The 18,522-nt window shown below is 37.8% G+C and overlaps 1 protein-coding gene across 9 annotated transcripts in view; it reads left to right on the forward strand.

Annotated features, from left to right (window-relative positions):
* mapk10 (mitogen-activated protein kinase 10) overlaps window positions 1-18,522 on the forward strand; it is a 38,039-nt gene that overhangs the window by 1,763 nt on the left and 17,754 nt on the right. For 8 of the 9 annotated variants that reach the window (XR_009792166.1, XM_061800264.1, XM_061800258.1 and 5 more), the window contains exons 2-5: window positions 8,899-8,970; window positions 10,555-10,724; window positions 16,409-16,538; window positions 18,102-18,160. Coding sequence is in view for 8 of the 9 variants with exons in the window: in XM_061800264.1 (XP_061656248.1) it covers window positions 8,899-8,970; window positions 10,555-10,724; window positions 16,409-16,538; window positions 18,102-18,160 (431 nt within the window). In the remaining variant the exon portion in view is untranslated. Of the gene's footprint in view, window positions 1-8,898; window positions 8,988-10,554; window positions 10,725-16,408; window positions 16,539-18,101; window positions 18,161-18,522 lie in introns of all 9 variants that reach the window. The other variant, XM_061800263.1, reaches the window with a different exon arrangement.

Consider the following 18,522-nt stretch of genomic DNA (forward strand, 5'->3'; position numbering starts at 1 on the left):
TTACATCAATAATGGTGGAATCGCTGTATCGTGATACCACTGGTATCGTTGCCAAAATGTCAAACTAATATGCTTGTTCTCTGACATATATTACATTTTCCATAATGCTGCTTAAACAAAAACAAAACAAAAAATCACCAAATAAAGTCGTACATCAATTATGGCGTGATGGCTGTATCAAGATACCACTGGTATCGTTGGCAAAGTATGGAGCTTTATCATTATATAATGTATATTTTTTTCATATTCAATGTTCTGAACCCTTTATGTTTAAGACAACTATATACAAATGTAGTTACATAGATAATGTCAGGTATCAGTATACTAATTAGTGCTACTATCGCTGTATCGTGATACCACTGATATCATTGGAAAAGTCTCATAATGTATTGTTTTCTCTTATGGTACAGTAGCATTACCACTACTACTGTACTACTGTACCTTCCATAGTGCTTACACAGGTACAATACAATACAATACAATAGGAATGCCTCCACGTGTATTATTATGGATGCCGGTTGGGGTGATTATTGTTGTGTTGCTGGGAGTCAGTCATATTTTTGGGGTGTCACAACAAATCCTCCATATTAAAAAAACAGAGATAAAAAAACAAAAAGATCACTAAAGAGGATTCAGTGGCTTTGACCTTGCGTTGCTGAATAATTCAGGAGTGCGCTTTCATGCTTCATGTGAAAGTGCTGCAGGGAACACGCTTCACCATTAAACCAAGCTTACGAAGGTAAGAGTTTATACGGCAATGATGTATGCGATAGTAAATAGGTCTGTCGGTGTGCTGGCAAAATAGCCTATATAAAAACAGGTAAAATGAATGGATACAAAATATTACATAAACGTTTACACATAATCATGTTGGTTGTTCAGCATGCTTGCAGATGGAGACTTAGCACTGGAAAAAAAAAACAATACAGTTAGAGTTATGTCGATGTAGTGACGTTATAGTGCAGCCTCAAAATACAATTTGGATACATCTCATATCTGAATGCAATTTTCTAGAAAAAGAAAAAAAAACATGACAGGATTAACTCCTGTTTTGCTTTTTCGTTGGCTTTTTTTGTGATGGCACTACAGAAGGCTACCAGTAATATTGAGGAAAACTGTGATGATGACCATAGAACAGGAAATGGATACATGCAACGTACAGTATCAGATGCTATGTGCATCTCTGCCCTGCAGCTTCTCTGTATAAAATGGCTCAATTCCGAGAACGTAATGTATGGCGCAAAGTTAGCTTTACTTCTTAATGTGAGGAGACTCACCACCCAAGCACATGTAGAAATCACCCCAAAACATGATAGGATAAACTCTGGTTTTTCATTTCGTTTGGCTTTTTTTGTAAAGGCACTACAGAAAGCTACCAGTAATAATGAGGAAAGCTGTGATGATGACCATACTGTAGAACAGGAAATGGAAACATTCAACATAGCAGATGTTACGTATTTGCACATCTGTCCTGGCTTCTTAGTACAATAGGGCTAAAGACAGGATAAACTCCTATTTGCTTTATTGATTTCTTCGTGATCACCACAGAAAAGTAATACCACCCAGGAAAACAGGAATGATGATGAACATAGAACAGTTAATACAAACCCCATTGCCAATGAAGTTGGGACTTTGTGTAAAATGTTACTAAAAACAGAATACAATGATTTGCAAAACCTATATTCAATTGAATACACCACAAAGACATTTAATTTTCAAGCTGATAAACTTTGTGTGTGTGTGTTTTTGTTGTTGTTGTTGTTGCAAATATTCAGCCATTTTGAATTTGATGCCTGCAACACATTCCAAAAAAAGCTGGTACAGGGGCATGTTAAATATAGTATTACATCACCTTTCCATTTAACAACATTCAATAAGCGTTTGGAAACAGGACACTAATTGTCATAGCTTTGTAGGTGAAATTATTTCCCATTCTTGCTTGATGTAGAACTTCAGTGGCTCAACAGTATGGGGTCTTTTTTTGTCATATTTTGCACTTCACAATGCACCACACATTTTCAATGGGAGACAGATCTGGACAGCTGGCAGGCCAGTCTAGTACTTGCACTCTTTTACTATGAAGCCACGCTGTTGTAGCACATGCAGAATGTGAACATTGCTTGGATGGCAGCATATGTTGCTCCAAAACCTTCACAGAGTTAGCCATGCCATGGGCACTAACACACACCCATACCATCACAGATACTGTCTTTTTCCTCTTTGGACCAGATGACACGACAGACATGATTTCCAAAAGCAATTTGAAATGTGGACTTGTCAGACCACAGCACACTTTTCCACTTTGCGTCAGTCCATCTCAGATGAGCTTGTGCCCAGAGAAGCTGGCGCTGTGTCTGGGTGCTGTTGATATATGGCGTTCCTGTTGCATGATAGTTTTAACTTGCGATGGTAGCTATAACGATGAACTGTGTAAACTGAGAATGGTTTTCAGAAGTGTTCCTGAGCCCACGTGGAAATGTCCTTCACACAATGATGCCAGTTTTTAATGAATTACCACCTGAGGGATCGTCATGGGCATTCGATATTGGTTTTCAGCCATGCCACTGACTTGGAGAGATTTCTCCACATTCTCTCAATCTTTTGATGATATGGATTGTAGATGATGAAATCCCCAAAATCCTTACAATTGTCCATCCATCCATCCATTTTCTGTCCCACTTATCCTCACTAGGGTCGCGGGCATGCTGGAGCCTATCCCAGCTGACTTTAGATGGGAGGCGGGGTACACCCTGAGCTGGTCACCAGCCAATCGTAGTCCTGACAATTGTACGTTGAGAAATGTTGTTCTTAAACTGTTGAACTATTTTCTCAGGCAGGTGTTGACAAAGCGGCGAACCTCACCCCATCCTTGCTTGTGAACAACTTAACCTTTCGGGGATGCTCCTTTTATACCCAATCATGATACCCACTTGTTCCCAATTACATGTTCACCTGTGGTATGTTCCAAACAGGTGTTTTATGAGCATTCCTCAACTTTGCCAGTCTTTTTTGCGCCTGTCCCAGCTTTTTTGGAAACGCATTGCATGCATCAAATTCAAATGAGAGAATATTTGCACACACAAAAAAAAAACATTCATCAGTTTGAACATTAAACGGAACGGTACACGTCTGTTTAGCACAGCTGCCTCACAGTTCAGTGGTCGTAGGTTCTGGCCCTCCTCTGTGTAGTTAGCATGTTCTCCCCGTGTCTGTCTGTGTGTTTTTTCTCCAGGTATTCTGGTTTCCTGCCACATTCCGAAAAAGACCACGCATGGTAGGTTAATTGGAGACTCTAAATTGTCCCTCGATGTGAATGTGAGTGTAAATGGTTGTTTGTCTATATCTGCCCTGCAATTGGCTGGCGACCAGTTCAGGTTATACCCCGCCTCTCACCCAAAGTCAGCTGGGATGTATGGATGGATGGATGGATGGATGGATGGATGGGTGGAGATGCACTCTGGAGAACCAACTATTTGAATACAAGACATTAAAGAGTTCATTTTCCATATGTCCCCTTCAAAGCATTGCCTGTACAGTTAAAAGGTTTTAGATGGCCACAGTTTGAGCTGAGTCAGATTACTTCAGTTTCCAGTGTTGTCTATGGGGAAAAGACTTTTGAAATCCAGTATTTCAGCACAGTGTTAATAATGGATCCTATCCACATTATCCTCACTATTGCAGCTGTTCATATCCCTTAAACACAACATCAAGATGAACCAAAGATTCACTTTGACTCTATACATTATCTCAAAATGTTCCATCTCACTATATGAGGAGTACGCAATTAACTGAATTTTAAATGCTTCCATTTAGCCACACAATCACAGTGCACCGGCATTGTTAAAGACATCATTTGTACCACTCTCTATTAGACTTCCAGCATGGAGGAGACTTTATTCCTTTTTGGAGATAAGACCCTACACATCTAACTTTTCCATATAAATCCTAAATGAGTTTTTCATTATATCGATTCGATGGTATTTCTATACAGGGGAACTTCATTATAATCACTATTAAAGTTTCCTATCCTTGAGGAGGACCACGTCTAGCTACAGTACAAGGCATTTAAGTCTTACTGCAGCATTACTCCAAACAATCAGATAAACATGGCTGCACGGTTACATAAGTGGATTGACTCTTGCGAACATGTGCCTTTATTTTGCTTGTGCATAGCAGCATTAAGTGCGAGATTTAAAGCGACAACACATCTCTACAGTTTAAAGACAGCGCATTAATTCCAGATAAAAGTCCAGCATTTTCCTTTCCCTGCGATTGGCTGGCGACCAGTTCAGGGTGTACCCCGCCTCTCGCCCGACGACAGCTGGGATGGGCTCCAGCACGTCCGCGACCCTAGTGAGGATAAGCGGTTTTCATTCAGAAAATGCTTGAATTTTTTATTTTTTTTTAATGCTGAGCAGACAAAGTATATGAGGCCAGGATGTCAAGTTTAGTTAAATAGACGAAAGGTGCTTTTTTTTCAATGAAGGGAAAGGAAAAAAGTGATTTGTTTGGTCATGGTTCAAAGAGAATGATGTAAGCTGACGGGATGTTCCATTTTTGATTCTGGGCTGGGAGAATGGTCGCATCACAACTTAGATGTATAAAAGAGAAAATATTTTCCACTAAATAGAGTTAAAAAAAAAAATAAAAAAAAGTAGCAGCACCCAAGTTTCCAATTCCTAATTCCATTATGACTCAAATGCTGAAAAAAACAAAACGAATTCCTCAAACAAAAGTGAAAAAAAATCATGGAACGCCACCTTTGTTAGCGGGCTCTCGAAGTATGACACAAACAGAAAAATTGAGCCGTGTTTGTTTGTTTTTCTGAGTTAATTAACAGGCTCCTTCATGGTGTAAAATCCTGTAATGACTGAAAATAGCGATATGTGAAAATGAATTACTTTTATCACCAAAATTAAACTGGTTCTTCAAAGTAAAACATAGAAACCGGTTGTGCTGTTTTCAGCAGTGTATCATAATTATATTTCCCACTTTAGCGCTTAGTGGAGGCATTAATCGCATTGTGAATCATTAGTAATAAGTACAAGTAATTATCACTATTGTTAATTATCAGTATCTGTAATTATTATTATTGTTAATTATTAGTAATGTAGGCGCCACGGTGGACGACTGATTAGCACTTCTGGCTCACAGTTCTGAGGACCGGGGTTCAATCCCGGCCCCGCCTGTGTGGAGTTTGCATGTTCTCCCCCCGTGCCTGCGTGGGTTTTCTCCGGGCACTCCGGTTTCCTCCCACATCCCAAAAACATGCGTGGTAGGTTCATTGAATACTCTAAATTGCCCGTAGGTGTGAATGCGAGTGCGGATGGTTGTTTGTTTCTATGTGCCCTGTGATTGGCTGGCGACCAGTTTAGGGTGTACTTTCGCCCAAAGATATCAGTATCAGTAATTGTAGCTATTGGTAATAATCAATATTGGTACTTATCGTTATCTGTAGTTATTGTTGTCTGTAACTAGCAGTATTGTTATTGTTGTTATCTGTATCAGTAGTTATCGCATCTGTATTTATCAGTATCAGTATTTATCCATATTTGTAATTACCAGTATTGGTAATTATCAGTATTAGTAATTATTGTTACTAGTCAGAGGTAACTTTTGAGGTTACTGACATTTGAGTCGGCCAATTCTAATTTAGCGTCACCATGAATGCCGGACCATTGTGAGACATTAGCAGTTTACGTATATGCGAAGACTTGCGTTGACAAGACTCTGCAAATCCTGCTCTGGAACATGTTACGATACGCACACAATAAATCGCAACAGAAAGCGCAACCCTCCTTTACATGCTAGTTAGTGCCATGTGCGTTTATTCCCCAAACTGCAGTGTCAGCACGCTTTCGACAAATGCAAACAAAACACACATCGGCCAGACAAAATGAGAAGTAGCATTTCATCTCCGATGAAATCAATAAGCTGCTTGGGGAGCGTTTGAGACTCCCGTGCATTAGTCAGTGCTGTTTTGTTTCCCAGACTTACATTCTGTGGGTGCTTCCCCCCTCCCTTTACTGCGCCTCCTGCGTTACTGTGGGAGAGGCTGCTGAAGCCAGCACTCACAATGGAGCTTTGAAGGATGGGTTTGAGGGAGTAATGGGGGGAGGGTAATGTAGGCGTTTGCAGCCAGGTCAGGAGCCTGGGAGCGAGGGGTTGGACAAAAGGGATAGTTGAGGATGAGGGGAGACATTTTGTGACGACTCAAAAGTACAAACGATGTGACAGGGAGAACAATAACGCCTACATTTTGACACCATTGCGAGCTAATCATCCCTAAATTGACTGCAGCCGTAAACGAGGGGTCATTATGTATGCTGCTCCATTGCACTGTGCTGAGTCACAAACTGTGTGCGTGTCCAAAGCAGAGTATGTCTCCATCAGCCCACTCTCTTATTGACGTCCTTTTTAGGAGATGCATGGTGGAATTATTATTGACGCCGACCTGTTTGGATGACACTCAGCACATTGGCGGTGTCAGAGGAGATCAAATTATCAGGTTGGTTGGCCTCTAAATGGTCTTTTAAGATAAATATTGCGGGTAAATTAAATTGTGCCAAATTAAATTACTCACAGAGTAACAAATCAGAATAAATTGTACGAGAGAGGGGTACACACGTACCGTTTTTTTTTTTAACATTTTAACTAAGTCTTCACAAATGACGGAAGAAAATCATCACTGTTTTTGGAATGTGGGAGAAAGCCGTAATACCCAGAGAAAACCCACGCAAACATGAGAAGAACAAGAGCAGGGATTTGAGCGCAAAACCTCAAAACAGTGAGGCAGGTGTGCTAAACCACTCATACACTGTGTTGCCCCAGCACATAATATGGCCAGGAAAAAGAATCCAAGCAGTTCCGTTGATCTACGCTGCTCTTAATGCACGATAGTTGCTAAAACTGTATTGAATTAGTTTTCAAATGATTTCTTTTATATGTGTATTTATAACATTGCAGTTTACGGCAAAAGCATATCAGACAATCATATAATAGTAGAGGGTCCTTGCTGTACGACAGAGTGACGTTCCTGCAACGGCAACAAATACACTGTATGTACTTAAGTCGGAGCATACTGTAGTCTATCACTCATTTAGTAAAGTCCCAATTACAGTAAATATTTGTATGAAAAACACTTCTAGATCATAAAGACTGTATAAAACAACCCAATGAAAACAAAGTAAGTGGTGGTAACCGAGCTTAACGCATTTTTACGCAAACTAGTCCATTGCGCGCCGTTTGTAACCTCGAAACGTCAGGTTGAATAACTCATATACACACACAGATGGCTAAAGATTAACATAGCACAGATAGGGATTAATAGATGACGTAAAAGCCGGCATTTGTCCAGCTTTTTGCCATTCGCTGTGCTGTAGAAAAGGCACCCACACAGAATGGGGATACTAAATTGACCTGACAAATTCATACCTTGATGCATTCATATCAGAAGCATAACAGGTGGGATGCTGCCAGTTTTTAAGTCTATTCTGCATTGCCAGGACCAGGCTGTAAATGTAAACAGCCAACACATTGCTCTCAACCTGTCATGTTGGAAGCAGTTTGCAAAGGCAGATACGTGCCGGATGTATGGTAGATCTCGTGTAATGGTAGACGATCTACGGTACCGTTGCGGCAAATTTTGCATGATCTCTGGAGCCACTTTGACTGACGGGCAAAGTCGTCATTTTCCCAGCTTTTTTCTGAGTCGCTGTTCTACATTGAAGCGGTTGACGCAGCAATTATCCAGCTTCTGACATAGTACTAGAGCTGTAATAGAGTCGGGTCACCTGCTGCGTGTAAGGATGTTCTGCAATGCCGGCAATTGGGTGTGAAGTTTAACACCGGACACTCATATTGTATCGACCACACTGTTTTGTTGAAAGCAACAGGCAAAGGCAGATAAATGCTGGATCGACTGTTACAGCTCTGATGCGCTGGATTTTGCATTAACTTTGTAGCCCCTTTCATGCTGCCTGTCAAAGCCATCATTTTTCACCGGCATGGAATAGGGGTACGAAGTCGACACAGCAATTCTCCAGCCTCCGAGGTAGTGTCAAAGCTTTATCGCAGTCAGGTCACTGTTCTGGACGGGTGTTTCCGCAATGCCTCAACTGGACTGTAAAGTTTAACACACAACACTCACTTGACCCTTGTGTTGAAAGCAATTGGCGAAAGCAAATAAATGACAGATCTACTATTACAGCTCTCTATTTTGCAGGGGCTGTTAAAGCTGCCTTTTTCCTATGTCGCTGTTCTCTGTGAAAGGCCCCAATACAAAATAGAATTTACACATTCATAGGTAGTATGAGAAGTGGAACAGAGGTAGGATGATGGTTATTCCCCAATGTGAAGTTGAAGTTTAACATCCAACACTCACTTCTCTCTGTTGTTGTCCAAGTATTTTATTCATCGCAATGACGACATCTAATTATCTGATTCTGAGAAGCTGCAGTATCCGGGATACGGCTAAGTTGTGTATAAAAGTCCAAGGGAGATGCTGGGTCAGTTTTGCAGGGTTTGCGTGAAAGAAGCTAGCGTCTTGACAGTCACTCAGTCCACTGACAGAGGCTACCAGAAGGGAATAAGGTCAGTCTAAACAGGCCAGTGTACAAATATAACTGAATAAATGAGCCAAATGTCATTTTTAAGACTGCCCTGCTCCCGACGGACTCAGCAAAGCCTTCATTGTGCCATAATTAGAGGGTCACGAAGCTAAATGACTCATCTTTTTTTTCCTGAAATACCATTCCGTTGCCCAAATGGAACACTGTAAAATTCCAGAATTCGACCAACAACCTTAAAACTGACACTCAATGTTAGCGATTATCTCTTGTTTTGGACAATAGAACACTACCGAGTTAATTTTCCTCCTCCCTCTGTTGTGTCTTGCAGGTATTTATGAGCAGACATTTCTTATACAACTGCAGCCAACCGATCCTGGATGTGAAGATAGCCTTTTGTCAGGTGTGTGTCCCTTACAGGTAAAAAAAAGCAAAAGAAAAAAGGTACACTACTCATTCTGTTCCATTAGCCACTTCGCTGCTAGTCTACATGCTTAACAGTGTTGTTTTCACACCAAATGCAGTCATGATCAGGATTTTTGGGGGGCATCAAATGACAAAATCGGCTTTGCAAATTTTCAAAGTTTTGACTTTTGCTCATATTGTGGTCAAGGACATCTATTTGAAGAATGACTTTATTTTATGTAATATATTAAATACAGTCTGTTTTTAAAAATATTTTTTTCCTACAAATAATTGTCCTTAATTAAAAGCACTTATCTACTCTTCGAACTCTACTGCGTAAATGTCAGCTTTACAGATGCCATGTCTGCTGTGCAAGCAGTGTGTTGTGATATATACCACGACACATGATAGTAATGATAATAATATAAATATGAAGATTTAGGAGGCCATGTTTTTGAGAAAATACACTATATTTCCATGAAGGTTTGCGATTTGTGAATGCAATGTGTGACTGTTAGCGTGCGATGTGCTGACCACACATGCTCAAATGATGTGATGACTGCCTCAAGCTTCGTGTTTGATTGCCACCACTGGTACAATAAAGGCGCACAGTCCAGTGTATTGAAATAATTACATCATGGGTTTGGGTGGGTTGTCACTCATGGAAATGTGCGTATCTATTACATAATCTTTCAGGCCATAATGCTGGTCAGGAGTGTGTAACACTTTGTAATACATAACACACGTTGTGTTGTTTGTTTTATGAGTTACATTGTAATGAATTAAATCAGTCAGTTATTTCAGGAAAATCAGTAGGATTTGCTGCTCCTGTGCCATTATAATCTGCATATTGTCACCGTTTAATGCAAACATTTGTAACCCAAAGTTTCAGATTTTAAAAAAGGTCAAACATGTTGGAGATACATTACTGTAGATACTTTCCATCGGGCAGCAACAAAATAAGAAACATGATTGACCAAATTTTCTTTTTTTTTTTCTTTCACCTGAAATTTTTTAAAAGGTCATTTTGGTGTGTTCTTCATATTCAAAATAATATTACAGAATTTGGATATACAGTACATGCTTATCTTCAGACAGCAACCATGTATATTACAAATATGTATCTCCAAATGTAGTGATTTTCTTATTTGAATGTCAAAGGCATGTTATTTTTCCAAAAATTTGGGTCACGGGAGTACTGGAGCCTATCCCAACTGTCATCGGGCAGGAGGCAGCGAACACCCTGAACCGGTTGCCAGCCAATCGCAGGGCACACATAAACAAACAACCATTCGCACTCACATTCACACCTACGGGCAATTCAGAGTCTTCAATGAACCTACCATGCATGTTTTTGGAATGTGGGAGGAAACCGGAGTGCCCGGAGAAAACCCACGCAGGCACGGGGAGAACATGCAAACTCCACACAGGCGGGGCTGGGGATTGAACCCCGGTCCACAGAACTGTGAGGCAGATGCTCTAACCGGTCGCCCACTACTAACGATGTATTCTTTTTTTATTGCTTGATAAGATCACTAATACAAAATATCTTTTTGTCGTCTGGATTGTTTACCTCGTGCAGGGTTTTGGAAAACAAGTGGATGTGTCATATATCGCCAAGCATTACAACATGAGCAAAAGCAAAGTGGACAACCAGTTCTACAGCGTGGAGGTGGGAGACTCCACGTTCACCGTTTTAAAACGCTACCAGAATTTAAAGCCCATTGGTTCCGGAGCTCAGGGGATAGTCTGGTAGGTCATTTTCGCTTTGCTTTTTTACGAACCTCATTTACACTTTTATTTCGATGGGATTTCCTTTTGGGAGGTCTTTATTTATCTGTGAATTGTTCTTTTTGGAATAGTGGTGTAGTTTACTATACAAATGAGTATCGTAGTCATCTAAGGCAATAACAACCCAGGTTCACAACAAGTTCAAAATAGTTAGCCGAAATTAAATAGCAAGAAAAAAATGTTGGCCATGTCTTTGAGCTTCATATGTGGGCCAAATTTCCAGTTAATTAAACTTCAAATGTTTGCAAAATTACAGTTTTAGGATTTAAATGGTTTCTTCCATCAGGGCTCACTTGACTCATATGTCGCATAAAAAGATTTTTATTTATTTTGGTTTTGAGCCAAGTATGGACACTAGCTCCAGCAACTTCTGATGTGACGCTGCGACAGTCGGCCTTAATTATAAATATAAATAAAAACAAGATTTACAATTCTAAAAAAATATATATTTAAAAAAAAAAAATAAATAAACTTTACCAAACTGTTTTGACAGTTCACCCACTAAAATCTTAAAATGACTTTGTTGGGTTTGTTTGTTTTTTTTTTGCTTAAAAATATTACTTTATTCTTGTAACATTATGACTTAATTCTTGTGGCATTCCAACTTTTGTCTTGTAATAATGTGACTTTATTCTAATAACATTGCTACTTTGAGCTCAAAGTTACTGCAGTATTTTATTTTAAAATAGTAAAAAAAAAGTCAATAAAATTCTGACTTTTTGCTAAAAATAGTACTTTACTGTTGTAATATTTTTGGCACTGTTCTTATAAAATTACACCTACTGCATTTTTGTGACATTATAACTGTATTCTCATACTATGACTTTCAGTCTGTTTGTTTGCCATAAAATGAAAACAAATATGTTATATTCCGTTTTTTTCAAATAAAGAAATGCAACTCTATTCTCACATTACCACTTTATTCTGATAACATTACACCATTTTCTCATATTGCTTGACTTTATTCTTGTATCATTATGTTGTTATTCCCATAACTCTGCAAATGGTTTCTTTAAAATCAACTTTGTTGAATTGCAACATGTTCTTACAATTTCATTTTTTTCCTGTATCATCTACTGCTGGGTTGGCGCTCATTTGAAGGCGTTTGTGGGTGACGCATGTCAGGGTGTCAGGCCCGCAGCTGTCATCAAGTCACGTGGAGTCATATGGTGATGATATTATCGCGTAAATCCCCCACCCTACCTGAAAACTATTTTAATATCTGGCTCCCTATTGATAGCAAATGGGATACATTACGGAAGTAATCTCATTTAGACTCATTAACACTATTGTGCTTTATCATGCCAGTAAAGTCATCCCCCGCATATTCACCGTTCACCATTCACAAATTTACCTATTTGCATGTTTGTTTCATTTTTTTGTTTAATCTTGTAATGTTACCCCTTTTTTCTCCCCAAAATTTGAAGGCATTTCTCGAAATATTTCGACAATTATTACTTTATTATTGTTATACAATGATTTAATACTCTTAACTTTGTAAATGTTTTCTCGTCACATTGCATCTTTATTTTGGTGACTTTAAGACATTCACTTTTAAAAATAAAAGGGTGGGCCTAATATTTTGTGAAGCGTTTGTTTCTCCATAAAATTTGTTATATTATGACAGTTTTTCTTTTGAATAAATTCTACTTTTTTCATGAAATAATACAACTTTTTTTCTCCTCATGATATTATCACTATTCTTGTTGCATTAGGAATAATTCTCGTAACTTTCAGACATTTACTCATCAGTTTATGACGTTTTGCTACATTGCAACTTTATTCTTGTAACTTAATGATAAATTAATAGTATGAATAAATATGCCTTTATTCTTGTAACATGACTTTATGCTCATATTATCTTTGTTCATGAACTACAATTGTTACCATGATTTGTAGCTGTAATTCTCATTCAGTGTTTGTTTCGCCATAAAATTACAACCTTGTTGTTTTTTCTTGAATAAATACTACTAATACCAGTGTTATATGATTTTATTACATTACCACATTTTCTTCTTATGTTACAACTATATTCTTTTGACTTTAACATTTTTCTCATAATTGTATTGCGTATTTTTACATTGGGACTTTATTTTTGTAACTTTGCATAATATTTCTCAGAATTAAATTAATAAGTACTAATTACTTTGGCCCTTATAGTCCTCCGTGGTATTTGTTTCTCCATAAAATTATGTCATTATTCTCATAATATCATGACTTTTGTGTTGAATAAATACTACTACTTGATTACTATTCCAACTTTTTTCTTATATTTTGACTTTATTATTACAACATTACCACTTTTCCTTGTAAGGTTTCAACTTTATTCTCGTAACATGACAGAAAATTCTCCTAATGTGTCTTTATTCCTCTTAAAGTACATCTTCATTCTTGTAACGACCATATTTGTCTTGAAATTTTACAAATTTGTTACATTCTGACTTTATTCTGGTCTCTTCAGGACATTTTTCTCACTTTTTTTTTAGTTGGCCCTAATATTCGTCCATAGTATTTGTTTCTCCACAAAATTCGCGTAATATTATGATTTATCGTAAATAAATAATACTTTATTATTACACAATTATGTTTTAATATGAAATATTATGAGTATATTCTTGTTATGTTGTGACTTTATTCTGGAAACTCCATGACATTTTTGATCAGAATTTTACTTTTTTTTTTGGTTTGGCCCTAATATTCATCCATATTATTTGTTTCTCCATAAAATTCTCCAAATAGTATGATTTTTATCTAAAATAAAAAAATAGTTTATTATTGTAATATTATATTGTGACCATTATCATAATATTACAACTTTTTCGTTGGAGTATTTGGACTTTATTCTCGTAATTCACTGCATTTTCTTATAACGTTATGACTCATATTCTTATTACATTGCAACTTAAAGATATATTGAGACATTTTTTTCTCACATTATGACTTATCTTCACATAATCACATTTTTTCCTCCAATATTGTGTCTTTAAGCTCGTACAATTACAGCATTCATTCTTAATATTACAAATGTATTCTTGTTACTTTATGACTTTATTCTCGTAATTTTCTCTTAGAGATTTTTTTTCAGTGTGGCCCTATCATGTCTTCAGTGGCCCTAATACTCCCTCATAGTACAGTATTTGTTTAAAAAAAATCTCATAATTTATGGCTTATATTATTGAATACATACTATTATATTCTATTGTGACCATTTTTTTCACAATATATTATGACTTTATTATGTCACCATTTTTTTCATGCAATATTGTGCTTTTATTCGCTCACAATTTTCTTGTAATATTACAACTTTATCCCACTACACTACAACTTCAGTCTCGCATCTTTCGTTACATTGAAACTTTATTCTGTACTTATTTTTTTTTCAGTGTTGCTCTAATACTCCTTTGTAGTGTTAATTTATCCATAAATCACAGCTCTGTATCTCTTATTATGACCATTTAAAATATTAGATTATGTGGAGGGACATATTACACAAACACATGTACGCACATCTCTCTGCCCTCTGCTTTCCGGAAGGATGAAGGCTTTAAGCACTGCTCATGACATCATCTTCCTCGGAGCCTCACCAAGGGATGACTGCCTCACTTAAATCCCTTCTGGATCAGTGTGTGTGCTTTACATGTAGGCTCCACCGTTACCATGGTCACAAATCATCCCGGGTCTGTAGTCTCCACAGAGACTGAAAGAAATAAAAATAAACACACAGCCAATCCCTCAACTGTCATCCTCAAACCCACACATGAATTTATCACAACAAACATGACTCATGATTAATAAGATAGCACTCTGCTCATTTTACAGCTAGCGACCATTTTTATAAAAATTCTGCCTGTTTTGAGGTAATAATAATAAAGTAAGTCAATTTAAAAAATAAATAAATACTGATTGTTAGGGGAGCGGCACGGTGGACGACTGGTTGGCACATCTGCCTCACAGTTCTGAGGACTGGGGTTCAAATCCCGGCCCCACCTGTGTGGAGTTTGCATGTTCTCCCCGTGTCTGCGTGGGTTTTCTCCGGGCACTTCGGTTTCCTCCCACAGCCCCAAAACGTCCATGGTAGGTTGATTGAAGACTCTAAATTGCCCTTAAGTGTGAATGTGTGCGCGAATGGTTGTTTGTTTATATGTGCCCTGCGATTGGCTGGCGACCAGTTCAGGGTGTGCCCGGCCTCTCGCCCGAAGATGGCTGGGATAGGCTCCAGCACGCCCGCGACCCTTGTGAGGATAGAGTGGTACGGAAAATTGATGGATGGATGGATTATTATTAGGGGACGAATAAATGACACAAAGCAAGAGATCCGGATGGAAAATGCAGTTAGCTTGAAGTTAGTTTAGCACAAAGAAAAATATCCTCCCACTACCGAATATTTTGTAAGTCAGTTCTCAAACTTTTTACACCAATAACCACCTCAAAAAATACTTCTCTCGAAGTACCACCGGTATGACCAACATTAAAATGCAGTAGCATAGTAGGCCAAAAGTGTTCATCACATCTAAAAAATATATCTCCTATGCTGTGATATTTATTATAAGGTTACATATAGCCAGCAGCAGGCTACCAAGTACTGTTTTAGAGAAATCGCTATGCTAACATCATTTTGTATAGGCTTTTTTCTTCGTGGCCTGGGTTTTTAATTGTTGCTTTCTTGCCATAAATATCGATTAATATGAGCTATTTAACAATCCTAAACACAATAAAAACAACAGCATATCTGTTTCGGTCAGTTAGCTAGCATTTAGCTGAGTAGCTTCATCTCAAAAACATTACCGCATTTACTCTTCTACTTTCTTTTTGTGGGTGGTTCACCATAGTTTATGTTTGGCTTTTTTTTTTTTCTTAAAAAAAAAATACCAATTATAAATATGGACTATTTAATCAGGGCAAAATTAGCTACCATCAGCAGATTAGCATGCATTGTTTTAGCAGAGCAGCCATACTACCATTGTTTTTGTTGAGTCTATTTTCTCTGTAGTAACACACACAATTAAAAACACGATCCACTTTTTTGGTCATTGCTAGCTAGTGCTTCGCGCCTTAGCTTTAGCTTCAAAACTAGAGCACTACTTTCTTTCTTTCTCTGTGCTTGATTCGTATTATTATGATTTTTATTTTTACCACCATCCTTTATGATGTAAGATTCAGCAAAATAACTATTTTGCTACTGAACAAAATAAAAACAACATCATACCCTTTTATGGTCATAATTGTATGTTATTCATTATAATCAACATATTGAGCCTTTTTTGTTCCCCTTAATAACCACAAAAATACATAATTTAAAAAATGCCGTCTCCTTCTTTGGCATGGCTAGCTAGCTCAACTTAGCTTTGTTCTAAAACTGCACAGTTACGGGTACTTTGTTTTTGTTTATGCCTTTTTTTTTTTAAACAACAGACTATATGTAAAGGCATTTTTTAAAGTGGGCTGTTACTAATTAACATCAGCATATAGGATTTAGGAATTTCTCAGGCTAACGATAGCTAGGAACACACTAATGTCCATCGCTGTTTTAGCAGAGAAGCATAAAAGCAAGTTTTTTGTTTATTGTGTTTTGATGTTTTCCTTTGATCATGAATGTCACATTAAATGCTAACATGTATTGTTTTGCTGTTTTTTTTTGTCAATAGTGCAGGTTATGATGCTGTGCTTGACAGAAACGTGGCCATCAAAAAGCTCAGCAGACCTTTCCAGAACCAGACGCATGCCAAGAGGGCGTACCGCGAGTTGGTGCTTATGAAATGTGTCAATCACAAAAATGTACGTGGCAACCCACATTTATTCCCTTTTAGATAGATTCTTCTGTAATACTTTTCTAACAAACAAAATGGACACAAGTGAGCATGACGCTGCTGCCTACATGCATGCTAGGTTAATTGGACACTCTAAATTGCCCTTAAGGTCAATTCAGGGTGTTCCTCGCCTATCGCCCAGTCAGCTGGGATCTATCCATTTTCCAAACCGCTTATCCTCACTAGGGTTGCCATATATACAGTCCTGCTCACCATTACTGGCACCCATGAAGTTTAAGTACTAAAGGTGGAATCTCTCCTGAAGAAAATTAATCAAGTAAAACATTTTTCTAAAGAGAACTTTTTTAATATACAAAAGAGCAAATAAACAACATTTTATGGACAAATGAAACAAAAATACCTTTTTGGCAATGCACACAAACAGTATGTTTACAGACAGCACAAACCTGCCTGAAACCACCCTACCAACAGTCAAGCATGGTGGAGGATCCATAATGCTGTGGGGCTACTTTGCTACATCTGGTACTGGAGGCCTTGACTGTATCACAGGTATCATGAAATCAGAAAATTATCAAGAGATTTTAGAGCAATCCAGCCCTATGGGGGGCACAAGCCAGTGTAAACAGCAGGGCGGTCCCAAGCCCGGATAAATGCAGAGGCTTGCGTCAGGAAGGGCATCCGGTTTAAAACTTCGCCAAACAAATATGAGTGTACATCCAAAGAAATCATAAGAAGAAATCAATGCCACCTGAGAAGTGCAAAAAGATTATAGATCGATACAAGAAACGTTTGGAGGATTTCATCACTGCCAAAGGGCGCGCAACCAAATATTAAGGAGGGGTACCAATATTGCTGCACATACTGTTTTCATTTTTGTTTTGTTTTGTTTTTTTCTTTTAAATTACAATATCTAAGTTGAAAAAAATCTAATTTCCCTGTTAAATTACTTTGGACCTCAAATTAGAAGATCATGTTTGGTACATTTTCATTTATTTCTGAAGATATTATACAGGTTATGCAAAAAATGAAGGGGTGCCAATAATGGCGAGCAGGTCTGTATATGGATATAAAGAGAGCGAGAGTGATTTTTAAATACTTTGTTACACAAAACCACAGTTGTTGACCATAATGTCACGTAATATAAATAACTGACGGTGGGGACCCACAGGGATCATATATTGGTCCTCTGTTATTTCATATTTGTCTGTGGATTTTTGGAGTTTTAGTTTCATTTTTTAAAATGTATGTATGCTTTCAGACACTAATGCAGTAGTAAAGTCGTAATTAAATTTGTATTTGCATGGAAAACCCTTCTGGACCATAAATATAAAACAATGAAATGAGAAACTGTATGTAGGACAGTATGCCTCTTGTGCCGTGTGAATGACCAGGTATTCTTACGCCGCGGCGCAACTACTTCATTACGCAGCGTTCATATCCTCAAATCCTCGTCTCTTGTTAACTGAGCACCCCCCATCTAAAAGTAACAGAGCATGGCGTGCTTTGAAAGGGTGTTTTTGTATGTTGTAAATTGTCATCTTTTTGATGAACTTCCTCTTTTCTCTTTCAGATTATCAGTTTATTAAACGTCTTCACGCCGCAGAAATCATTAGAGGAGTTTCAAGATGTGTGAGTACAGTGTGCACCTTAGTTAAGACATACGTAAAAGGTCCATACGATCGCAATGCTTTTTCTTTTAATTGGCATGTTATGACCGTTGGTGTTATGCACCGTGTTCTTATTGCTTTGCACTTTCCATGGTGTGAACACAACCCCCACAGTGTCATCAGTGAAAGTGGGTGTAATGTAATGTAATCTGAGGCAGCTGCATGTATCATCTTCACATACTGAGTAATGTTTTATGGAGCATGTTTTACCTCCCTGGCTATAATTTTATGTATGTATATATGTGTGTGTGTGTGATATATATATATATAGATCATATATATATATATATATATATATATATATATATATACACAGTATATATA

This window comes from Phyllopteryx taeniolatus, chromosome 15 (assembly GCF_024500385.1).
Source record: "Phyllopteryx taeniolatus isolate TA_2022b chromosome 15, UOR_Ptae_1.2, whole genome shotgun sequence".
NCBI classification, from domain to species: domain Eukaryota; kingdom Metazoa; phylum Chordata; class Actinopteri; order Syngnathiformes; family Syngnathidae; genus Phyllopteryx; species Phyllopteryx taeniolatus.